At 39.1% G+C, this 25838-nt stretch overlaps 1 protein-coding gene across 12 annotated transcripts in view; it reads left to right on the plus strand.

Moving 5' to 3' along the window:
* Kmt2c (lysine methyltransferase 2C) overlaps positions 1–25838 on the plus strand; it is a 224138-nt gene that overhangs the window by 184411 nt on the left and 13889 nt on the right. For 5 of the 12 annotated variants that reach the window (XM_055612928.1, XM_055612931.1, XM_055612935.1 and 2 more), the window contains 13 exons: positions 710–788; positions 2212–2275; positions 4019–4251; positions 9654–11369; positions 14886–15098; positions 15737–15901; positions 17225–17366; positions 17510–17657; positions 19100–19278; positions 19361–19497; positions 21807–22056; positions 23259–23398; positions 23930–24037. In XM_055612928.1, the coding sequence (XP_055468903.1) occupies positions 710–788; positions 2212–2275; positions 4019–4251; positions 9654–11369; positions 14886–15098; positions 15737–15901; positions 17225–17366; positions 17510–17657; positions 19100–19278; positions 19361–19497; positions 21807–22056; positions 23259–23398; positions 23930–24037 (3574 nt within the window). The remainder of the gene's footprint in view (positions 1–709; positions 789–2211; positions 2276–4018; positions 4252–9653; positions 11370–14885; positions 15099–15736; positions 15902–17224; positions 17367–17509; positions 17658–19099; positions 19279–19360; positions 19498–21806; positions 22057–23258; positions 23399–23929; positions 24038–25838) is intronic. The other 7 variants (XM_055612937.1, XM_055612938.1, XM_055612939.1 and 4 more) reach the window with 4 other exon arrangements.

Below are 25838 nucleotides of genomic sequence, written 5' to 3' on the forward strand. Positions count from 1 at the left end.
ATCTATCTATCTATCTATCTATCTATCTATCTATCTATCTATCTATCTATCTATCTATCTGTATATGCCCTGTTGTACACCTGCACACCATAAGAGGGCACCAAATCTCATTATAGATGCTTATAAGCCATCATGTGGTTGCTGGGAATTGAACTCAGAACCTTTGGAAGAGCAGCCGTTGCTCTTAACCTCTGAGCCATCTCTCCAGCCCTGGCTTGGAACTCTTATGTAGCTCAGGCTGGCCCTGAACTTGTTGCATTCCTCCTCCTTCAGCCTCTTCTTGTAAGCCACCATGCTGTCTATCTGTTCATTTTTAATAAAGATTGCAAGTGGAAAAATTTTCTTTAGTTTGTACTTTGAAGCTAGATTTTTCACCATAATTGTCTCATAGAAAATATTTTTGGTGAATTCTGTGAGAACCCAAGCTCTGGAATAGTTTATCTGGCTTCTTATGCTGCCTTACTGGTTCCTATGAAGACAGTTGACTAGTCAGTCATTCTGAGCTTTCATCCAGAGTGATAGAAGGATGCTGGGTGCATCCTTGATGGATTTCAGAGAAGGGATCTGTTGAGCACCCACAAGGTGGCTGTAGTAAGTCTCCATTGGGGAGCATTGCTGTTACTCTTCTCTTCCCTGGAAGAGAGCATTATAGTTATCTATGTAACTGGTTCTAAGCTCATCATTTGATACTGTGTTCCTTCCCTTGCAGATTCCCCTTCATGGGCCCATCAGTGGCTGGAACACAAAACAGTGAAGGCCAGAGCCTGGTGCCACAAGTTGTATCTCAGGTAATGCTGCTTGACTCACTCATTTGTGGAGGACACATGGACCTATGTCTTACCAAACCCAAATTATAGTGAAGCCCCTCCTAGAAAGGAATAGGAGTTGATCTTCTGGCAACACAGTGAAATAAAGATGTGTCACTGCTATATAAACAAAAGACAGTTTTAAAAACTAGAATTCTGCAAAGGACTTACACATATTAATGATAGAAAGTTACTTGGAAGGAGACTAAGTGTGTTGGTCTTCTGGACTTATGTTCATTTATTACTCCAGAAAGACAATTTTTATCCTGTCAATTGGAATTAATCCATTACATTTAAAATGTAAAACTACTGGAAACTGTAGGTGGAAAATATCTGTAATCATTCTGTTCGGTATAGTTATTCCTTGAGATGTTTTTTGAATATTGAACATTTATAATCAACTCTTAAGTGTAAACATTGATGCTATGTTCATGGTATGAAGTCTGGGAACAATAACTCCCTTGTTGTGGTATTTTCTATGCTGATTTTAAAAACATGTTGTGTGCCTTGTGCAGGGGGACCTTGCTCTGTGCTTTTGGAGTTATCTTATGCTCTGCCAGTTATAATATATTTGTTATACCAATAATTTATGGTTTTTTTTCTTATTAAGAAATAGAAACACCCTTTGATACACTGGAAAGGCATAAGTGTTGTAGCTGAGTTTTTAAAATTCTTCTTTTTACCATGTATTCAGTATGTACTGTCAGCAAGTTCTTGAGCCTCTTTACTGCTCTATCAAATATGGCACCAGCTTTCCTACACTACTGTAAGATTGAACATGCCACATCTGGCTGTTGAATATACCTCCTGTATAAAAGAACTTGTATCAACTGGGAAAATACTTTTTTCAAGATTCTGTTTATCAGGTCCTTGCCAGGAAATTGTGAAATTATCAGTTATTCAATCACTGTGAAAGAAGCAAGGTATTAGAACACAAGACTAACATTCTAATGAGTGCATTTTCTTTCTATGTGTACTACAGTAATTCTTGTTATAATTAGCTGGTTGCTATACAGTATTGTTTAGTCAGCCTAGAACATGTATTTATGAATTGACTGACAAAAGAAACCAGGTAGGCATCATCAAAACATCAGATTTCATGTGGATTTTTAGCTTAACCATGACAAGATTTGATTTACCCTAGTATTATATTTCAGATGAATAATTCATTATTTGTTTTTCAACTAAATACAGAAAATATAGTTCAGAGATAAAAATAAATGTTCAGTTATTAAACTGTTGCCCAACTAATTTATTCTAGTTTTTATAAGAAAAAAAAAACTTTAAAGATGTTTTAGAAAATTAAAATTTTTCTATTTTTTCATTTTTTCCTTCATTTTGAAGTTCTCCCCCTCTTAATTTGAAGTATGAAATTAAACATATTTGTAAATTTTACTTATTTTAGGATGGCAGTATAACACATCAGATTTCTAGGCCTAATCCTCCAAATTTTGGTCCAGGCTTTGTAAGTAAGTATAAATCTAATAAGTTACCTGTTTTCTGGGGATTGCTTGTTTGACTCTATTTGTATTGTTTTGAAACCTCGGAGTTAGCGTAGAGTGTTACTCTAAGCCTGAGTGCCCTCCTCTCTTATTAGAGTTCACTGTCGTCTAGGCAACTTTACATCAAGGCATGTGTTTTCATTGCTTTTTTCTGCTATGCATGAAGAATTAATTAGAAATAAATACTTTAATGCAGGAAAATCATCTACCCTATTTTCTTCAACATTGTTGCTCTTTTTTAAATAGATTTGGCACTTTACAATCTATCGCATTAAACCATGTTTGCTCTCATGACAGTCTGCCTATGACAAGGACACTAAATGGGGAAAAACAAAGGGAATATGTTTAAAAGAAGCTGGGTTGTAGCATGGTGTGAAAGTCAAGTGTGCAAGATGCCACTGAACCCTTCTAGCTGTCCTTAGGGGTCCCAAGGTGGTTCAGGATAGCATTTAACGTTCCCTCAAACTGAACCTTTCTGAAATCTTCAGACTGTTTAGCTAACTTTTTTCACCATTATCTTTCATTTTGCTCACCTCTGCTCTCCTGGTTCCAGAAACCAGAAAGGCTTTCCTTGCGGTAGGTCTCATTCTACCAGAAGCAGAACTTCTGAAACCTTGTGAAAAAGCCTGTTCTTGACAAATGCCCTTCAAATTGAGTGCACTAGATTGCACATTCATACATAACTGGTACTTCTGGGTTTAGGAACAAACCCAAAGTCTGACCTTTTGAAATTCCCCCACATTAATTATGATCATAATTTGAATACATATTTGTATTAAAAACAAGTAAACTACTGTAACCAACTGGCTTTTTCTGGCTGTATTGTGCCCATTGGATTTGGTTGGATCTTAATGTATGACAATATTCTGTTATCATTGATGTTATTTTCAGCTAATGTCCTTCTAGGATTGTGTTTTTCTTTGTCTTATAGTCAGTCAAAAAGGAATACTCAGAATTTTTCACTACATGAGATGACCTTTTTTGGGGACTTGGCATCAATGAAATAAAGTGCTCTAAGAGAGCAAGGAGGGAATATTAGTATAAGGCAAAGATGTAATGGGGAGAGGCCTCAGCAGTCTTTAAGAGTTGAGAAAATTTTTGCTTGGTTAGCTATTACCTCCCCTTGTAGACATAGATATTACAAAATTAATGGAAGTTACTAGTGTTTTTAACGTAATGTATTTTCTTTATAAAATGTAGACTTCAAACTGTTTCTTTTTTCTGGGTTTCATCTCCCTGTTTCATACATTTTTCCTCTACTACTAAGTTGTAGGGAAGACATTATAAAATTGAGAGAAATCAGCATGGGAAATGACTACCTAATCCATGCTCTGGATGTTAGTAGGATATATCTTCCTTGCCTCTTCAATCTGTACAATTGTTAATAAAATGCACATACAACTTTATAGAGAGTTTGTTTTATAGATAAGATCATTTGATGGTTTGTTTAGAAGACTGGACTTGCAGAACGTAGAAGCATTAAGTTAAGTAGTGTTTCAGTCAAGCATTCTCTGGCTTTCTTGAATAAATACAATTTTCAAAAAGCTGATACTTCATAGTTATAAAGGACTCTAATATTTAGAATTTTTTTCAATTTTTCTTTTAAATATTCACAATGAAACTATCTTCTTACAAATGAACTTGTTTAACTTTTAATAATCATTGACTATTTAGAACATTAACACACTTGAAATTTTGATTTTCCCTCAGATGATTCTCAACGTAAGCAGTATGAAGAATGGCTACAGGAGACGCAGCAGCTTCTTCAGATGCAACAGAAGTATCTTGAAGAACAAATTGGTGCACACAGAAAATCTAAGAAAGCCCTTTCAGCCAAACAGCGCACAGCCAAGAAGGCAGGGCGAGAATTCCCAGAAGAGGATGCAGAGCAGCTCAAACATGTCACTGAGCAGCAGAGTATGGTTCAGAAACAACTTGAGCAGGTAATAGCCAGGTTTGTAAAACGGAAACGATCTGCAGCTAGAGAGCTGTTTTTGTGTGGTGTTCATTCAGGATTTTGGTTTATGCTGTTAAATGGCAAGCAAATTACTCTTTTCTAAGGCCTCTTACGAAACGAGGAAGTGGCTGCCTAGTCCTGTCTAAGCAATGCTTGTCATTTACTGCCTCACTGACTGCCACTAAAGAGACTGACTCATATAACTCTGGGTTAGCTCTATTTTATACACTTCTAGTAACCCTGGAATGATTGGCAGCAGTAGTTATTTCTGTTGAATTAAAAAATCACTGTACCAGTTGTGGTGGCACATACCTTTAAACCCAGCACCTGAGGGACAGATGCAGGTAGATCTCTTATGAGTTCCAGGCTATCCTTGTTCAAATGGAGAATTCCAGGACAGCTAGGGATATGTAGTAAGACTGTTTTGTTTTTTGTTTGTTTGTTTTCTTAAGAGCAAAAAAATTAAATCGCTGTACAGTACATATGCTCTCGCATCATTTGATGGACTAAGGCTTTACTGAAGATGAGGCCTACAGAGGTGCTCTATGTTGAAACAAGAATCAGATCTGGCAAGTTCTTATTTGACTATATGTTTAACTTTACCATGCCCTTGGCTCTCCGATTTATAGTGAAAGTTCAATAACTCTGATTCTTTTTCATGGTATATTTTTATGTTTACTTCTCATTTTGATCTTAAGAATCAGTACTGAAATGAAGGGCAGAGTTACAATAGAGTGGTGCAGGGCTTGCCTACCATGCATGAGATACTAACCTCACTCTCCAGTGTCCTCAAAACAGTACCAAAGTAAAAGAGGGAGGAGAAAAATGGAAATATCTTGAAAAGGGACCGATTTCCAAAAAATGAAACCATTTTACTCTTTTCTTCTCTCAGTATACCAAGTATTTTTAAGAATTGTTCAAGGCCAAAAAGTTGTAGCTTTAAAATCACTTTAAATTATCCTAGCTACTAGAAAATGCTGAGGTTCTTACTGGCACATAAAAAACAATGAAATTCTATCTCAAGGAGGGAGAAGGAAAAAAGGCATCACTTCCCAACACCAAGGGTTTTTGAAAATTAAAGTTATAAAGAACTCCAAATATTAATTCTAGAAGCAGACAAAATAGGTTCAATGTATATTGGTTCATAGAAATAGAAGTGTTCACTGTGTGGTGAACACTCCAGGAAACACCCTTTGTCTTATTTGACCTTGTCTACAAATTGAAGGAATTGTTGTTATCACTACTTGACATTTAAAGAAACTGTTAAGTTGTTAGTGTAGGCCATGTAGCATCCTTGCTTATTTGTTAACTGTTACATTAGGGCTTTGGACTCAACTGTCTTCCTCCAAGTCTCAAGTGTCAACACAATGAACCTACAACTTGGTGACTATATTGTTCTCATTGAATAACAAACAAAATGAGAGCTTCTTTTCTCTCTAGACTCATTCTCTGGACTTGTGATTATTGATGGCAAATACTCTTTTTAAAGCAGATACTTACACAATGTATTTTTAGTCATTTTTTGCCTTTGATGATTGCATCTCAGAAGTGTCCTGCTGAGTAAAAGCAGCATAATTTTGATGAAAGCCTAGTTTTTTGCAAATTAATTAATGAAATTTGTGAGCTAATAGTATACTTTATTTAAAAAATTACACAGGTACATCCTTAATACACAGTTGCCATTAACACAGTAAGAAAATAGGTAATAGACTTTTGTGTGTGCACACTGGAGAGTGAATCTCAGTCTTTGCACTTACTGGGTGTCTTAGTTTTTCTTCCTGCTGCTGAAACAGTAGTAATTTAGGAAGAAAGGATTTATTTTGGCTCACAGTTCCCGGTTATACAGTCCATTACAGTGGGGAAGTTAAAACAGCAGGAAGCTTGAGTTGGTCACATTGCAGTTGTAGTCAAGAAGCAGAGAGTCAAATGTATGCACACTGGTGTTCAGTTCACTCTTCACATTTTAAATAGTTGTGGATCCCTTACTCAGAGAATGGTCTCGTCTAAAATTAAGTTGGATCTTCCTATAATTGTTCACACAATCAAGGTAATCCCCCATAGGCATACCCAGAGCCTCAATTCCCTGTGTGCTAGATTGTCAAATTGACAGTGCGAACCATCACACCATATAAGCACTCTTCCACCGAGCTATAATCCCTACAGATAGGAATGTTTTACAAGTAGTAAGAAATGTCAGAGATGTGTTCCTAAGACACTTCATTGTGTAAAGTAAAGGCACTTATTTCTAAGCCTGACAACCTGAATTAGATTGCTGGAACTCACACAGTAGGAGAGAATCAACACTGAAAGTTGACTTCTGACCTCTATATACATGTGTGTTCACATTCCCACATATAGCACAAATCCTTTTTTTTTTTTTTTTTTTGGTCAAATGTCAGAAGAAAGGCATGGAGGATCTGTATGTATCTGTTTCATGTGTATGCACTGTTTCATCTGTATGCACTGTTCCATGTGCTCTGTACATTTCACTGCCTCTGGTCATCAGTCTTGTATAATTTCTTAGTTCTAACAAGTAAAGAGTGAAGAAAGATCAAATTGAGGTAGGAATGGACCAGCAAGATGGTGTGATGGATAAAGGTATGTACTCCCAAGCCTTTTGGCCCGAGTTTAATCCCCAGAAATCAGATGGTAGAAGAAAGGAAGTAACTTTTTCAAGTTGTTCTCTGATCTGCACACCCACATTGTGGTATGTGGGTACCCACACATACACACATACATGCAGAATTTTAAAGAGAAAAACCAAAAAGGTAAAATGTGGACACTACTGGAGAGGAAGCCAAGCACTTTCATTTTGTAAAGTATATGCTAGCCACCTGTGAAATCCAAGAAAGTAAATTCTATTATAATTAAAAGTACTGGGTTAATACAAAAAGTAACATTAATACAAATGTATTCTAAAGGTATGTGTATCACTTTGTACCTTTCTTCCCTAGTTTTCTAAGTGAGAGGGTATGGGCCTCTGAATGTGCTTTGTGTTTGACTGCCCTTTCCCTGTAGTGCATAACAGAGATGTTTTCTTAAACAAATGATTGAGCTGCAAGATGGCTTGGTGGGTAAAGGTTTGTGCTGCCAAGCCTTATATGACTGTATATTTTAAGAATTTCCTGTTCCCCGCCCCCCCAAAATTCAGATGTAAGGGTGCATATTTTTAATTCCAGTACTTAGGAGGCAGAGGCAGGTGGATTTCTGAGGCCAGCCTGGTCTACAGAGCAAGTTCCAGGATGACTGCAAAAAACAAATCAAAAGAATCTAGTTACAAACTTTAAAATAATCACTTCAGTTTCAGAAATTATAATTTGAACATGTCACAAATAAAATTTAGGGTTTTATAAATCTTTTTTAAAAAATTATTTTTTATTATAGTTTATTCACTTTGTACCCCAACTGTAGCACCCTCCCTCATCCTCTCCCAATCCCACCCTCCTTCCTCTTCTGCACCCATGCTCCTTCCCCAGTCCACTGATAGGGGAGGTTCTTCTCCCCTTTCTGTCTGATCCTAGCGTATCAGGTCTCATCAGCACTGGCTGCATTTTCCCCTCTGTGGCCTGGTAGGGCTGCACCCCTCTCAGGGGGAGGTGATCAAAGAGCCACCCACTAGCTCATGTCAGATATAGTCCCTTTTCCCATTACTAGGGAACCCACTTGGGCACTGAGCTGCCATGGGCTACATCTGTGCAGGGGTTCTATGTCCTCTCCATGCATGGTCCTTGGTTGGAGTATCAGTCTCAGAAAAGACCCCTGTCCCAGGTTGTTTGGTTCTTTGGAGCTCCAGTCCCCTCCAGGTCTTTTATCAACCCTTTTTTTCATAAGATTCTCTGCACTCTGCCCAAAGTTTGGCTATGAATCTCAGGGTCTGCTTTGATACCCTGCTGGGTAGAGCCTTTCAGAGGCCCTCTGTGGTAGGCTCCTGTCCTGTTTGCTCTTTTCTCCCACTTCGGATGTCCATCCCATTTACCTTTCTGAATGAGGATTGATCATCTTGCCCAGGGTCCTCCTTGATTAGCTTCTTTAGGTGTACAGGTTTTTGTATGTTTATCCTATGTTATATCTCTAATATCCACTTATAAGTGAGTATATACCATATGTGTCTTTCTGCTTCTGGGATACCTCACTCAGGATGATGTTTTCTAGATCCCACTATTTGCCTGCAAATTTCATGCTTTCTTGTTTTTAATTGTTGAGTAGTATTCCATTGTGTAAAAGTACCACAATTTCTGTATCCATTCCTCAACTGAGGGACATATGGGTTGTTTCCAGCTTCTGGTATTACAAGTAATGCTGCTACAAAATGGTTGAGCAAATGTCCCTGTATATTTGAGCATCTTTTGGATATATGCCTAGGAGTAGTATAGCTGTATTTTGAGGTAGCACTATTCCTAATTGTCTGAGAAAGCTCCAGATTGATTTTCCAGAGTGGTTGTACCAGTTTGCATTCCCACCAGCAGTGGCGGAGGATTCCCCTTTCTCCACACCCTTTCCAGAATGTGTTGTCAGTTGAGCTTTTGATCTTAGCCATTCTGATGGGTACAAGGTAAAATCTCAGGGTCATTTTGATTTGCATTGCCCTGATGGCTAAGGATGTTAAGCATTTCTTTAAGTGTTTCTCTACCATTCAGTATTCCTCTATTGAGAATTTTCTGTTTAGCTCTGTACCCAGTTTTTTAATTGGATTACTTGATTTGTTGCTGTTTAACTTTTTGAGTTCTTTATTCTGGATATTAACCCTCTGTCAGATTTAGATTTTGTGATATTTTCCTAATCTGTAGGCTGTCGTTTTGTTCTGACAACAGTGTCCTTTGCTTTACAGAAGCTTTTCAGTTTCATGAGGTCCCATTTATTGATTGCTGATCTTAGAACCTTTGCTGTTGGTATTCTATTCAGAAAGTTGTCTTTTTAATCTAAGAGACAGAATGGCATATGTGCTAATAATTCTTTTAAATTTGTCATTTTATGTATTTAAGAAATGGAATCATATTAAATGGTTATTCTAACTTTGTGTATTAGTGTAACTTTGACATCATACTGAGATGTTTCTGTTTTACGTTATTGCTAGATGTGTTATAGTTTAATTGGCATGTGAGGTGACTTTAATGCTTACTTCAGAAATTTTTTTTAATTTTCTTTGGATATTTAATATGTTAAGAACTTTGATAAATAAAAAAAAATTGACATTTTTTGTTTGTGTGCACACATGCTCAAATGTGCCATAGCACATGTGTGGAGATAGGAGTTGGCTATCTACCTATACCTTGCCATATTGTTCCCAGGGATCTAATTCACTTCATAGGCCAAAAATTTATCAGCCAGTGTTTTAGTGTGGTGCCTACCTTGTATATTCATGAATAATGATTACTGTTATTGTTTCAGATTCGTAAGCAACAGAAAGAGCATGCTGAACTGATTGAAGATTATCGGATCAAACAGCAGCAACAACAGCAGCAGCAACAGTGTGGTCTAGCCCCTCCCATTCTCATGCCAGGGGTTCAGCCCCAGCCACCTCTAGTTCCAGGTGCCACTCCACCCACCATGAGCCAATCCAGCTTCCCCATGGTGCCACAGCAGCTTCAGCACCAGCAGCACACAGCAGTTATCTCTGGTCATACTAGCCCAGCTAGAATGCCCAGTTTACCTGCATGGCAACCTAACAGTGCTCCTGCTCACCTCCCCCTCAATCCTCCTAGGATTCAGCCCCCAATTGCCCAACTGTCTATAAAAACTTGTACACCAGCCCCAGGGGCAGTGTCAAGTGCAAATCCACAGAACGGACCACCACCTCGAGTAGAATTTGATGACAACAACCCTTTCAGTGAAAGTTTTCAAGAGCGAGAGCGGAAGGAACGCTTACGAGAACAGCAGGAAAGACAGCGAGTCCAACTGATGCAAGAAGTAGACAGACAGAGAACTCTGCAGCAGAGGATGGAAATGGAACAGCATGGTCTGATGGGTGCTGAGCTAGCCAACAGGACACCTATGTCCCAGATGCCGTTCTACAGTTCTGACAGATCTTGTGACTTTTTACAACCCCCAAAACCCCTTCAGCAGTCTCCACAGCACCAGCAGCAAATGGGGCCAGTTTTACAGCAGCAGAATGTCCAACCAGGGTCTGTTAATTCACCCCCAAACCAAACTTTCATGCAAACCAATGAACGGAGGCAAGTAGGACCTTCCCCCTTTATTCCAGATTCATCATCTGCTTCTGGCGGGAGCCCAAACTTTCATTCTGTTAAGCAAGGACATGGAAGTCTTTCTGGGTCCAGCTTCCAGCAGTCCCCATTGAGGCCTCCATTCACACCAGTTTTACCAGGAACACCTCCAGTAGCTAATAGCAATTTCCCATGTGGGCAAGACCCTGCTGTAACCCAGGGACAAAATTATTCAGGATCCAACCAGTCTCTCATTCAGTTGTATTCTGACATAATTCCAGAAGAAAAGGGAAAAAAGAAAAGAGCAAGAAAAAAGAAAAAAGATGATGATGCAGAATTTAGCAAAGCACCGTCAACCCCCCACTCAGACTGCATTGCTCCACTCACCCCAGGCCTCTCAGAAACTACCTCCACTCCTGCAGTGAGCGCCAATGAGCTCCCTCTGCAAAGACAACAGGAGGCAGTGGAGCCAGTCCGTCCACCCACTCCCAATACGGCAGCAAGCCAGCCCTGTATAGAGTCAGAAAACGAGCTTCCCAGCAGTGAATTTATAAAAGGACCTCCAAATCAACAGACATATGCTAATTCAGAGGCAGACAAGCCTTCTATGGAAACCCCCAACAAAACTGAAGAGATAAAGCTGGAAAAGGCTGAGACAGAGCCATGCCCACATCAGGAGGAGACCAATGTGGAAGAGAAAACTGGTAGTAAAATTGAAGACACCTTGGCTAGTCCTGTCTCCTCAATTCAGTGCCCTTCGCATTCTACCGGAGCCCCTGTTACCAAAGGAGATACAGGAAATGAACTACTGAAGCACTTGTTAAAAAATAAAAAGGCCTCTTCCCTTCTAACTCAGAGACCTGAGGGCACTTTCTCTTCAGATGACAGCTCTGCAAAGGATAGTAAGCTGGTTGAGAAGCAGAACCCAGCAGAAGGACTGGTAAGTGGCAGTTGTGAAAACTACAACTTGCCTTTGTTTTTAAGCTATTATAGCATATTAGTATCAACAAACTAGTAATTTTAAAACTATATTGCAACTTTCTTATTCAAAGAATCATTTTTTGTTTTTATATGTATGGAACCATGTTTTTACTTTTATCTATAAAACATATGAGTAACGTATTTGCTTGTTATGTAAAGCAGACATATTGTAATGTATCGCGTAACTTTCAGTTGGTTCTCACAACCAAATTGGACTAACTATAGCAAAGGAAGTATGTGTGGATCTTTATTATAAATAAGTGCATAATTTCCATTAGCCACTTTAAAATTTAGAAGACAGCTCCTGTACTTGTCTTACTTTCCTTGAGTACGCTCAGGGATCACCCTTATTGGGAACCTGTTGTATCATAAAAATAACATAATTTTAGATGCGCATACTATTTCCATCCTTGTAGTTTTCTATGTATCAATATTCTACCCATTTTAAGCGTTAACATTGGATTTACTTTTCGCTTGTGTGATAGGCTGTTTTTAATACACACTTTGAATACAGAGTTATCCCCATTTCAGTGACCTTCATAAGGATGTTGCACGAACAGTAGTTTCCATGTCTTTGGAATAGGTCTGCTTGTTGCTTTGTTCCTTGTCTTCCAGAAGTAGCGATAGTTTTTAGCTCATTGACATAGCTTCTCTGGAGTGCTGCTCAGGTTGGATTTTATAATTTTTTTCATTTTAATTGAAGTGCAGTAGTTTTTTTTTTCTTGTCCAAAGTTGAAATTTTAAGAATAATGAAACTTGTCTTTTTGCAAGTATTGGCTATACTCTGTTGTCTCCTATCACTCTGTAGAGATTGAGAGTTGCCTCAGTAGTTCTTACTGTTATCTAACTTGCAGTTGTGGTCTCTCTCTTCTTTTAATTTAGTCTTTGAGAGTTTCATGCATGCATACAGTACATCTTGTGGTTGTGCTTTTCTAGTCATTTAAATATGCTACCCAGGCCCAGTCCCTGGCTGCTTGTTTCCATGGCCTCATCCCCAGGACCTCAGCCCTTTGCCCACTCCCCTCTGTCCCATGTGCTGCTATTCCTTCTTTTCAACTATCTTTTTCTAATGTCTTTTTCTTTTGTGAAACTTAGTTCTGAAAACCTGTAAATAGCTTCCTGAACTTGAGCAGTCACAGGTGTGGGTGCCCATGTGTTCATTCCCATCACACTTGCTGTGGCATTACTCACATAGAAGCTTCAGCATGTTCATACTAAAATCTGGGCCAGACAGGAATATTTATTCTCACAGGGAAGCAGGCACATGTCAAGTATAAAAAGCAGAAACTAAGATATAAGCAGAAACTTAGAATGAGTGTGAGGTGTATGCTCTTGGCCCTTGTGATTAAAACAAAAACCAAAACCACATGAAGCTGTATATGTTGGTACATGCCTGTAATCTCAGCACTCAAGAAGCCGAGGCCAGCCTGTGCCACAAGTGAAACTTTTACTCAAAATACCAAAATAATAAACAAAATATTTCAAACTCTTTTGTGATCTTCTATGCTTATCCTTTAAAATATAGTTGTATTTACTTTGTAGAGTAACTTTGAAAATTAGGAGTAATATCTAGAAAGCATTTAAAGTGGTTGAGTTATGCATACTTAACATGGTTACCTGACGTCTCTCATAAGGCAATTACAGAATTCCTAGGCCTTTGCTCCTGAGAGTGCAGTCTTTGAGGACAGCAGCCATCTGTGTTACCTGTGGTGGTTTTACAGCACACCAGATACGTTGTACTGCAGTAGTCCTAAACTCAGCAAATTGCCCTGGTGAGCCAATGTACTAATGTAGGAGAAATGCTGCAGGCCTGCTTATGTAATCATCTGGTGGGCCTGTTAAGACCGAAATTGTTGATTCATTTGTTGGCCGTTGGATGAGAGAATCTGCATTTCTTATCAGTCCCAAGGGCTGCTGAGTTTCTCTGATACTGCTCTTGGAGAAGGGATCTACCCAGGCATAAGCAGTATAAGCCTGCTTCAATCTCCTCCCTTCTTTGTTGTAAGAGCTAAGAGTGGTTTTTTTGTCAGTAGTTGAGAGAAGTCTAAGAAAAAGTAGTAGTTTGTGATCATTGAAATTTAACTTCGTTCATGAATTTTGAAAATATTATTGGACCATGGCCAACTCATTTATAAAAATCATACAGCTGGCTTTAGAGTGCTCTGCCAGGGCCACTAGTGTAGACGGACTGCACGGCGCATAGGCTAGAATCATTACCCTATATTCATTTATCTATTTGCCACCATGAGATGTTACTTAGAACATAATCAGAAACTCAAATTTTCAAAACATTAAAAAGTTAAATAATTGGTTGTACTAAGTTTTGCAGTCATAGTTGTCTTTAACAAATCATTGATAGGGCGGGAGAGATAGCTCAGTGGTTAAGAGCAGTGGCTGCTCCTCCAGAGGTCCTGAGTTCAGGTCCTATCAACCACATAGTAACTCACAACCATGTATCTGATGCCTTCTTCTGTGATGCAAGCACACATGCAAGTAGAGTACTTATATAATTAAATAAGTAAATTTTAAAAAACAAATCATTGATACTAAATTTACAAATAAAGTATGAAAAGTATTCCTACATTTTGATACTGTTATCTAAAGACTTAGGTAAAACATTTCTCAAGGCCTATATTACTCTCACTTTTTTGTGATTATGAAGGTGAAAGAAAAGGGAGCTGGAGACAGAGATGGCTTAGTGGTTAAGAGAACTTATGATTTTTGCAGAGGACCTGGATTTGGTTCCTGGTACCCATGTGCTGGCTTTTAATCATTTGTAACTCCAGTTTCCAAAGATTCAATTCTCTCTTTTGACCTTCAAAGGCACCAGCCATGCATGTGGTGTGTATACCCTGCATACATAACTGACAAAACATCCATATACATTAAACAAATGAATCTTTATTAAAAGCAAAGGAAAGATTAACTTGCTGGCATCTCTTTTCTTCTTTTGACTATATAATTATATAGCCATTATGTTTTTCATTCAAATGTAGGATTTGACACTAGTTTGAGGGGCAGAACATCTTACTGCTTTCTAGCAGCTGTTCTCTCAGTTTTGATGTATGGGTTTTAAAATGTTCCTGGAGCCTGTGAATTAGCTCCAGATCTCATGATAACGGGTCCTAGTTTCTAAGGGGGAAAATAAATCACCAAGGCCACTGTACAGAAGCTGCCCAGTCATCTGTCTTGGTGCCTTCTTTGCACCAGCTTAGGTAGTGAGGAGCCATACTTCATTCTTGTATCCAGTAGTTCTGCACTTTCCTACAATGCTGAAGCTGCCATATTTAATATGCCTGAAAGTAGAGGGAAGGGGGAACAGTTATTTTCAGAAAACAACTTCACTGTGTAACTTCCCTCTTTAACATGCGATGCCATGTTAGAAATATGAGTCACAAGGTGGAGCTGCTCTAACATGAACTAAGATCAAACATGTGGGTAGTTACTTACGTCTTAACCTTTCCAATTACATTAGCAAACTTTGGGGGCTCAAATGCAAGGTGGTTTTGGAGGTGGCAACAGCCAGTTGCCAAAAACAGATGGAGGAAGTGAAACCAAGAAACAGCGAAGCAAACGGATTCAGAGGACTGGGGAGAAAGCAGCACCTCGCTCAAAGAAAAGGAAGAAGGATGAAGAGGAAAAGCAGGCTGTGTACTCCAGCTCTGACTCCTTCACCCACTTGAAACAGGTGAGCTGTCAGAACAGCCCTTTGCTACTTCCAGGAGGGGAGAGAGCAAGTGCCTTTTCAGCCCTAGGAAATGGAAGCTTTCACCTTGTTACAGTTAGTTTCTAATTAAAATAGAGAGCTACAGGGATAAAGGACATCTGGACAAGAAACCTAATAAACTTATTTGCTGGCAACCCCACACTTTATCTTATTGGCACTTGAGATTTACGTTCTAGTTGATATATTGGTAGGTGATGGCCAAGATTTACCTATGTTCAGAAGGAACATCCTCAACACCAGGAAACATTGTATTCCCCATTTCTTGTGACTCTGGACCCAAAGAAATGCAGCCATGGACTCTCATTAAACTTTCATTGCCTGTTACACCTTTCTAGTTATTATAAAAGTGGGGAGGGGCACACCTCTGCCCCCACTCCCTTTTCATTGCTGGTGCCTGGCCTCAGAATGTTTTTCTGGCAAGGCACATGATGGCATCTTTCTAACTGATGGGAATAAAACTTACTTGATGTATATCCCTGATCTGGAAATTTTTAAGTCTATTTTTCACAGTCTTTATTTGACTTCAGGTCTTAGGAAGCCCAGAAACACTTCCATGTTTGTTAATCATGTACATTACTTTTAAATGTGTTTTTTAATAGCAGCTCTCTCTGCTCCCTCTAATGGAACCGATCATTGGAGTGAACTTTGCGCACTTTCTTCCTTATGGCAGTGGCCAATTTAATAGTGGGACTCGACTTCTAGGAACTTTTGGCAGTGCCGCCCTTGAAGGGGTCTCAGACTACTATTCTCAGTTGATCTACAAGGTATGTTTCTTTGCCAGGGTGCTGCCTTGCTTCGTGTTGGAGAGCTTCCCACCACTGGGGAGTGTGGCTTAGTTTTGCATCTAGTTTACATGAAGTCTCCAAGTTTCACTGAAACTTAGGTTCAGCCAAGAGATTAAAAAATGTATCTGGTTAAGTGTTTTTCACATGTGTGCTTGGAATTTCCTAGAGATAAGAATACAGATGGTAGAATATGTCCGTTATATCTTTCCATAGTAAAGGAAACACGTTTTTCCTTGTAACCTTTGTTAACTCTTAAAATGACTTGAATTGATGGTACATAGTGGGAATAAAATGTATGGTTAGATTTTGGAAAATGAATTCTTAAAAGTTTTAATATATTCCATTAAATAATTTAGGTGCTAATTGAAATTATGCACTAATTCTTAGGTTACCGAAATAGCATAAAGTCAAAGTAATATTTTTAAATATTCTTATGATAGCATCATAAGACCATTTCACATCTGATTTATAAAAAACAATTGTTTTGAGAAAATACGTGAGAGTGTCTGTTTTCCTGGTGGCTTTTCTTTTGTTATTAGGATAATCGTCTCATGTTTCCTTTGCTGTCCTTATGGCCTGTTCTTCAGTTAGAATTCCTCAGTACAGGGTGCTCTTCAGTATTACTTCTTATAATCTCCCTTCACTGCATGATTATATATAGTTATTACAGGTGACATCAGCATTCATTGGGGAGACCAAGCCATAAATGACAAACTAGTGACAACTGTAAGGCTGAGAGAGAGAATTGAAATGAACTGTATTTGTTAATATATTTGGTACTTTTAGTATTATCTTTTTTCTCTTTTTACTTCCTTTAGAGATCTTGGACAGTCCAGGTTCTCGTATTTGAGACACAAATTGAAATTATAGGTTAAAGATGATAAATTCTGCATTTTCATAAATGAACACATTATAATTAAGAATTGAATAAATGACCATTTAGCTACTTTTTGCAACTTATTCAATTTTAAAGCTGCTTTTTATTGGTTGTTGTAATCATGAAAGCTGAGAACAGTTACATAAAACTAAGTGTAACAAAAATTGGGTTCTTCATTTCAAAGCTGAATGCTCAAGCTGGGCCAAGTAAGCAAATGGATAACATCCCATTCTGATGACCTCATGGTCCTGTGTGTGTGTGTGTGTGTGTTTATTCTTGTTGTGTGTTTGAAAATGGAAATACCCCTGGATTATGTTTCTTGTAGCCTTGCTTCCTTGTGCTAAAAATTCACAGAATTAGGTTTTAGCAAGGTCAATGCTATTTGCTCAGTAGCATATAATTTAAAATTTTTTGGTCTCCTGCAGCAGAATAATTTAAGTAATCCTCCAACACCCCCTGCCTCTCTTCCTCCTACACCACCTCCTATGGCTTGCCAGAAGATGGCAAATGGTTTTGCAACGACTGAAGAACTTGCTGGAAAAGCTGGCGTGTTGGTGAGCCATGAAGGTATGATAATAGCATCCAAATCTTACACGTCTGAAGAATCTTCTTTGAAAGCTGTATGTAGTGAAATGTCTGCAGAACTGACAGTTCCATCTGTGTGTCAGCTTTGTCCTACATACTTTGATTCTATTTGTTTTCTTTTGCAGTTGGCAGAAGTTTAGGACCGAAGCCATTTCAGCTGCCTTTCAGACCTCAGGATGACTTGCTGGCTCGAGCTATTGCTCAAGGCCCGAAGACAGTGGATGTTCCTGCTTCACTTCCAACACCACCTCATAATAATCATGAAGAATTAAGGTAGAAGCCAGTTTTTAAACATGTGTGTATTGTCTGCATGTATGTCTGAGTATGACATGCATAACTGCAATTCCAGGTTGTAAGCTGCCCTGTGCATACTGGGAATTAAACTTGGGTCCTTTGGAAGAGCAGCCAGTGCTCTTTACCACTGAAACATTTCTCTAGTGTCAGAAGCTACTTTTTAAAATTTAGTTGCTTCTTTTAATTTAATTTAATCTAAGCAGTATACACCATAATAATAAAAAAGACATTAAGTCATGAGAAAAGTCCATGTAAAGTATTTCAGAGCTTCCTTTTCTAAGTTCGTTGTCTGATTTGTTGGATATATTGAACTTTTAGACATCTAAAATGAGAAACTACCATCCTAGATACCAGAGTTATATCATAGAAAAAATAGCTCTGAGCTACAGGAAGCTCATCACCAATTTGTATTAGTTTTTTTGCCCCCAAGAATCTTACTGGGAGAATCGGCTTCCTTTAGTAGATAATTGTACTAACCAACTAGTTAAGAATCTTATGAACGTCTTTCGAATTTTATCTCTTCCTGGAAAAATCTGATGAACGCCTGTGTTCTGATATGTCCATTTAATCTAAGTCTCTTCCTTTATTAATAAGAAAACTTGTCACCATACACAGCAGCAATAGGAGAGATGTTTTCTGTAGCCATATGAAAGTGTCACTTAGGGTTTGGAATGTAGGTGTCCTTTCTCTTTTACCTCACACCTAAAAATTCCCACTGTGCCAGTAGAGTGAAGCTCTTTCCATCCTGCAAAGAGACTCACTAGGGAGTTTGCATGTGCTGTCTGTTTAGCCCCTGGGTTTTACATGACTGCCCAGCAGCCTTTTCCAGGTCTCCTTCAGTGTGAGCAGGAAAAATGAGAAAAAGTCCATGGCCTGAGCTTGAGGCCTCACCATCTCCATGGTAAACCAGAGCCTTGACTAAAACAAGGAAGTCTACTCCCTTCTTTTTTTTTTTCTTTTTTCACTGTGTTTTGTTAAGAAAATTAAGTGCGGAAAACACCACAGAAACTGTTTTCTGTCATCTTACCACTGTAGACAGCAGCAACAGGACAGATGTATCTGTAGTTGCATGGAGGTGTGACTCAACTATAAACTTGAACAGTTCAGCACAGCCTCGGCCTGCCTCTTAGTCTCACTGACTCCCTCCCACCCCCCACCTCAAAAGGTATCAGTTTCCTATGCTGTGCTGCAGTCTGATCATCTCCTTTTAGCAGGTCCCTAAACCTCAGTCTACAGCCTTGTTAAAAGAATAGCCATCTGTACTGCTTGTAGGTAAACCTATTTACTGTATTTTCTTAGCAAAGTAACAACCCATCTGGTTGCTGTTATTGTGATTGCTGAGAGTACCCTTTCTTTGGTACTTGTGGGGTTGGTGAAAAATCCAGTGGAATTGCGTTATGATGTGTGTGCTCTGTTTTCAGGATACAGGACCACTATGGTGATCGGGACACTCCAGACAGTTTTGTCCCCTCATCTTCTCCTGAGAGTGTGGTTGGTGTCGAGGTGAACAGGTACCCAGATCTGTCATTGGTGAAAGAGGAGCCTCCAGAACCGGTGCCGTCGCCCATCATTCCAATTCTTCCAAGCATTTCCGGGAAAAGTAAGTTTACTTTAGTCTACCAAGTTACTATTGTAAATATTTTTACTTTGAAAGCTATGAATACTCTTTTCTCCCTCTTTAGGTTCAGACTCAAGAAGAAATGACATCAAAACTGAGCCAGGCACTTTATTTTTTACTTCACCTTTTGGTTCATCCACAAATGGTCCCAGATCGAGTCTTATATCTGTAGCAATCACCCTGCATCCTACAGCTGCTGAGGTAAAAGATAAAATCTCATTGTTGAAGCTCTGTCAGTACTTAACAATGAAACAGAATGGGGGTCGCAGAACAAAATATACAGGAAGGGTGGAGATTCACCTCAGACATTCAGGGTGCTCTTGAATACTATTAAGTATGAGGTTTGTTTGAACGTAAGCCAAGTCAAAAAACAAAGCAAAACAAAACCAACCAACCAAACAAACAAACCAGGAGCTGAGAGTTTATTTGCTCTTGTAAAAGGATGTATGCTTTAGAGAACTCTAGAAAGAAGCCTTTCTACAACAATCTATGTTGTAAAAATTCACCATTGAAAAACCATAGTGTACAAAAGAGTCTACAAAAGCAGTAGATACTTTCTGTGGTCAGCTCATGCCACCAGCACTAACAATCTATTAGCTTTAAAAACTCCCTACACTCTGCTGAAGGTTTGGTTATAAGTCTCTGCATCTGCTTTGATGCAGTTAGTATGATCTGGACAGGACAAGCGCTCCACAAGGACCTAATATATCTGGGCACAGGGGTCTTTTATGAGACTGTATTTCCAACCAAGGACCATGTATGGATATAACCTAGAAGCCCTGCTCGGATGTGGCCCATGGTATCTCAGTATCCAAGTGGGTTCCCTAGTAAGGGGAGCAGGGACTATTTCTGACATGAACTCAGTGGCTGGCTCTTTGATCACCTCCCTCCCTCCCTCCCTTCCCATACCCCACCCTCACCCCCCGAGGGAGGAGCAGCCTAGCTAGGCACAGAGGTGGACATTGCAGCCAGTCCTGAAGAAACCTGATAAGCTAGGGTCAGATGGAAGGGGAGGAGACCTCCCCTATCTGTGGACTTGGAAAGGGGCAGGGAGGAGATGAGGGAGGGTGGGACTGGGAGGGAATGAGGGAGCAGGCTATAGCTGGGATACAAAGTTAATAGACTGTAACTAATATTTAAAAAATAAAATAAAATAAATCTAAAAAAAAAACCTCCCAAGTTTTATGAAGACATTGTTGGAGATCAGACTTATAGTATAACATGTAATGTTTTAGTTATCAGTAGAACAGAGCCTTAGCTGCACTGTTGAGAACCATGCTGACCTTTTTGCCAGAGCTAGATAGAAGTCAGTTTTCCCATAAGCACGACAGTAAAACCCTACTCATTTCCTGTTACCGTATCCTGTCGGCCTGTCAGATACCAAGGTAGCTAGAATAGCTTACTGTGTACAGATTCCAGTGCTAGTTGAAACCCTGCAGATTTCTGTTTAAGAAGGCTTTATGTATTAGTTCATGAAAATAAGTTTAAGTTTAAGTAAAAGTAGTTGGGTTCCTGAGTGCAGTATCCCAGAAGCAGAAAGACACACATGGTATATACTCACTTATAATTGGATATTAGACATGTAATATAGGATAATCATACTAAAATCTGCACACCTAAAGGAACTAAGCAACAAGGAGGACCCTGGGTAAGATGGTCAATCCTCATTCAGAAAGGCAAGTGGAAGTAGACATCGGAAGTGGGAGAAAACAGCGAACAGGACAGGAACCTACCACAGAGGGACTCTGAAGGGTATCCAAGCAGAAGCTGAGACTCAGCCAAACTTTGAGCAGAGTGCAGGGAATCTTAGGAAAGAAGGAGGAGATAGAAAGACCTGGAGGGGACAGGAGCTCCACAAGGAGAGGGAAAAAAAAAAAATCTGGCCACAGGATCTTTTCTGAGACTGATACTCCAAACAAAGACCATTCATGGAGAAAACCTAGAACCCCTGTACATATGTAGCCTGTGCCAGCTCCATGTCCAAGTGGGTTCCCTAGTAATGGGAACTGAGACTATCTCTGACATGAACTCAGTGGCCTGCTCTTTGATCATCTCCCCCTGAAGAGGGTGCAGCCTTACCAGGCCACTCCTGATGTGACCTGATAGGCTAGGATCAGATGGAAGGGGAGGCGGACCTCCCCTATTAGTGGACTGGGGGAGGGGCATGGGTGCAGAAGAGGGAGCGAGTGGGGTTGGGAGGGGCTACAGTTGTGATACAAAGTGAATAAACTAATAAATAAATAAATTTAAAAATATTCTGCAAAAAAACTTTTAAATACTCCTTTGGTTATATGGTTGAATATACTGATTGCATGTACTTACTAGAAACAACTTGATATTTCAATATAATAAGAAATATTTGCTCATTAAATCAAAGTAATCAGTAAAAGAAGTGGTTGGGTTATTTTGTACTACATGTTTCAGAAAGATAGCATTATCCTAAGTATATGGTTCTCCTCAGTGACTCATTTTTCTTCTAGGTGAGTGACAATGTTTACTTTTTGTTTTAGAACATTAGCAGTGTTGTGGCTGCATTTTCCGACCTCCTTCATGTACGAATTCCTAACAGCTATGAGGTTAGTAATGCTCCAGATGTTCCATCCATGGGTTTGGTCAGTAGCCACAGAGTAAACCCAGGTTTGGAGTATCGACAGCATTTACTTCTTCGTGGGCCTGCACCAGGATCTTCAAATCCTCCCAGATTAGCAAGCTCTTACCGTCTGAAGCAGCCTAATGTACCGTTTTCTCCAGCAAGCAATGGTGAGCTAGTGAGCTTTTTGTTAACCCCAAATCTATTCTCAGTTAAAAAGTTAAGCCTGCTGTTTTTGAAATTTCAGTTTAATTTTTAACAAGTAATAGGCAATGTGTTACTGTGTAGTCTTTGATAAGTTAACCTTCTCTGGCTGTTGTTTTCTGTGGTGTGATGTGAATTTCTATGCTTGGGCCTATGGCATCATGCTGGCAGCAAGACTTACTATAGCTCTCTGTTCGGGCTGCTGGAAGACTCTGCTTGCTGACCCTTTAGCAAATTCTGTTCTTTGTATCTCTGATCCACTTGCCACAATCTGCCTGCTCCATGTGGTACAGATGAGGCCATAGTTTATTCTATTCTGCTCAGTTGCTGCTGCTATCACTAGCTCAGTTTGCCTTTGCACATCCTCTGCAGGGCATCTTTCTTCTCACAGGGATGCCTGTCCCATTTCTGAGACCCAGCACATCTTCCCTGGGCCTGCCAGGAAGTTGCTTTCCTTCTGGCTTACTGGCATCTTATGTGCCAGCCCTTTCTTCACCAACTCCTCATCCCCCACATCCCTTGTAATATTTTGTCTGCCCTAAACTTATATTTTGAGTCTGGCTGCATCTTCTTCATCTTTGAACTCTTTGTGAAAGTTACCTATGTTAAAGTTTTGAACTCTTTGTAATCTTAGCTGCTGGCTGCTTCTTTCTTGTTTCTCCTACCATTTTCTACCTTGACTTCTACCCTGTATCTCAGGAGATGCCCTCTGTGTAGACTTGCTTGCTTGTCTGATCCCTCAAGCATTACTCACAGTGCTCTTGTGAATATATATGCCATGGCTTTTACTTCTCTCTGCTGTAAATCACATAAGTCATTTCTACCCATTGTTCTTTGTCTCCCATAGAACTTGGAGTATTACTGTACCTGTCAAGAAGTGGATCTGTTCTCTCTCATACTTATTTGAGGGTCTTAGTGCTTTGCTTGTGCTTGATTCTTTCAGGCTAGCCTCCTTTTTCAGCTATTTGGGAGCGGGTGTTTTCCTTTATTTGTACTTCACTGTCAAATTTTAGATGCCCTGTCACCATTGCTTAGATTTTTATTAAAGCATAATATAATGTAAGTCAGTAATCCAAACTGTAATAGATTGGTATAGTTTAATTTTATATTGTGTGCTACCTGTATCTTTGGTCAGTTTAAATTGCTAACAAAAGTCCATTGCCTGTAGGTCTTTCTGGATATAAAGATTCTAGTCATGGTATAGCAGACAGTGCATCGCTCCGACCACAGTGGTGTTGTCACTGCAAAGTGGTTATTCTTGGAAGTGGTGTGCGGAAGTCATTCAAAGATCTGACCTTTGTGAACAAGGTACTTTACTCTTCTTTTTAGGACCCAACTCTAGCTCTGTTTTCTTGGCAATGACCCCTGCATCAGGACAAAGTACTTCGTGGGATACGATATATAGGCACATATTAGATGTGCTCAGCTTCAAACCAAATAGCTATAGCAGACTGTGAAATTGTTCATGATGAGGGATACATTTTCAGAATATAAGGAGATATGGACAGTGTAGTTTCTGGCTTTTTTTTTTTTTTTTTTTTTTGAGTCACTGTCTATCTACCTTGACTGTCCTAGGTCAAGCTGACCTTGAACTCACAGAGATCTACCCCCTTCTGCCTCCCAAGTGCTGGGATTAAAGGTGTGCACCATTGTTCCTAGCTCTGCATTAGTTTTTAGGTGGAAATTTTTCATAGGGTGAATATTGGGACAGTGCCATCACAATTGGAAGATAGAGGGCACTCACTTTTGAATATCATCTGAGAATTAGCAGTCTGTGGGGTACTGGTTTTATTAATTTGTGTCTTACTGAGGTCCCACACATTTCCCTTTGCTTTTTAGGGTTCCCGAGAAAACACCAAAAGGATGGAAAAGGATATTGTCTTTTGTAGTAATAACTGCTTTATTCTTTATTCATCAACTACACAAGCAAAAACCTCAGAAAACAAGGTAAAGTGAGGAAAGTATATAATGAGGGATTTCTTCTTTAAGGCACATGTTGGCTTCTCAGGGAGCTTCTATAGGGAAATCCTAATCAGGTGGTGATTGAGTGGATAGACGAGCCTTAAACAGTCTTTATCTATATATTTTCCTATAAAGTGGCCTATTTGACAGAAAGCGGAAAGGTGCAAATTACATTTTAATATTTATTTATTAAGTGGCATTGAGGGTTAAATTTAGGGCCTAGTACATGGTAGCCAAGTACTTTATCACTAAGTTATATCCTATACCCTTTTAATTTTTATTGTTGAGGTGAGTCTCAGAGCTGCCTTGCATTCATAATCCTCCTACCTTAGCCTGTTGCCTGGCTGGACCCCCCCCCCCCCCCCCACAAAGCACACTTGTCTTCTTTCTTGGCTATCTTGTCTTTATTTTGAGAATGAGTTTTGTTATGTAGCTCAAGGTGCTCAGACTTCAGAGTGTTGGCATTACAAGTGTGTGCTGCCACATACAGATTTTTCGTATTTTATTTTTTAAAAAGTTTTTAAATTTTTTTCTTAGATTTAATTTTATTTACATGTGTATATGTGTAGTATGAACATGTGTATATAGCATGTGTACGGGTACCTCTGGAGGCCAGAAGAGGGCATTTGATTCCTTGTATGAAGGAACAACCACTTATAAGGCACTACATGAGTGTTGGGAACTGAACTCTGGTCCCCTGGAAGAGCAGCAAGTGCTCTTACTGCTGAGCCTTCTCAATAGCCCCAAGCTCAACTATATTTTAAGAGTGTAGAATTAAATAGAGCACTAGAACTAGCATCTTGTATTGTCTGATTACAAACATCTCACTAAATATTTTTATTTCATTGATCAGGTGGAAAGGTTTCTAAAAAAGAAAATTCTGTCTATTTTTGTGTTATAAGAGAAATCAGCCTCTCACTCTGTATGAGTGTGTGCAGATTAAGTATATCTAACAATGTAGTTGTTCAAATGATACATTTTTTTTTATAATTTATTTTAATTTTGTTTTATGTACATTAGTGTGAAGGTGTCAGATCCATTAGAATTGGCATTACAGACAGTTGTGAGCTGCCATGTGGGTGCTGGGAATTGAATCCAGGTCCTTTGGAAGAGTAGACAGTGCTCTTAACCATTTGGGAGCCATCTCTCCAGCTCCCAAATGATACATTTTTAATGATGTATTTTGAAGGAAAAAAATGCCTGTCATATAACACTTCCAGTCATTACTGCTTAAGATAATTTCATTAATATGACCTTCACAAAAGGCATTCAAGAAACGTACTACTTTTTAACATGTATTAGTTCCTAATATAATACAATCCAAGCTGACAAACAAATTTAGGCTTTTAATTAAAATAAATTCTTACAGAGTAGGAGTAGGATTTCATCACGTAGTTTCTGAAGCTGATATGTATTGTGGCACACTCTGGATTTAATATGAGCCACCTTTTAGGAGGAGGATGTGAACAGAGAGAAGCATATGGATTTGCTCTTCTTGATTCTTGATAGTCTGTAACATACCTAAGAGGTGCTGGTGCTTTTCTTCTGGCCCAACACCTTGAGCAGCTGGTCTTATTGAGGGGCTTAGAGAATCTGAGTGATGGACTCACTAACACGGTGCTTCTTTCTTTTTTTGTTTTTCATCAGTTGATTAAGCCCAAGAATAACAGGCAAATTTTATTGGTAGAGATGAACCTTTTGTAGGTGATACTGCCATGTTCTTGAAAACATGTTCTTGATCTGTTGTACAAATTAAATTTGTATTAGATCTTCTGAAACCATTGAT

Source organism: Psammomys obesus, unplaced genomic scaffold (assembly GCF_907164565.1).
Source record: "Psammomys obesus unplaced genomic scaffold, mPsaObe1.curated_primary_1811, whole genome shotgun sequence".
Taxonomy (NCBI): Eukaryota; Metazoa; Chordata; class Mammalia; order Rodentia; family Muridae; genus Psammomys; species Psammomys obesus.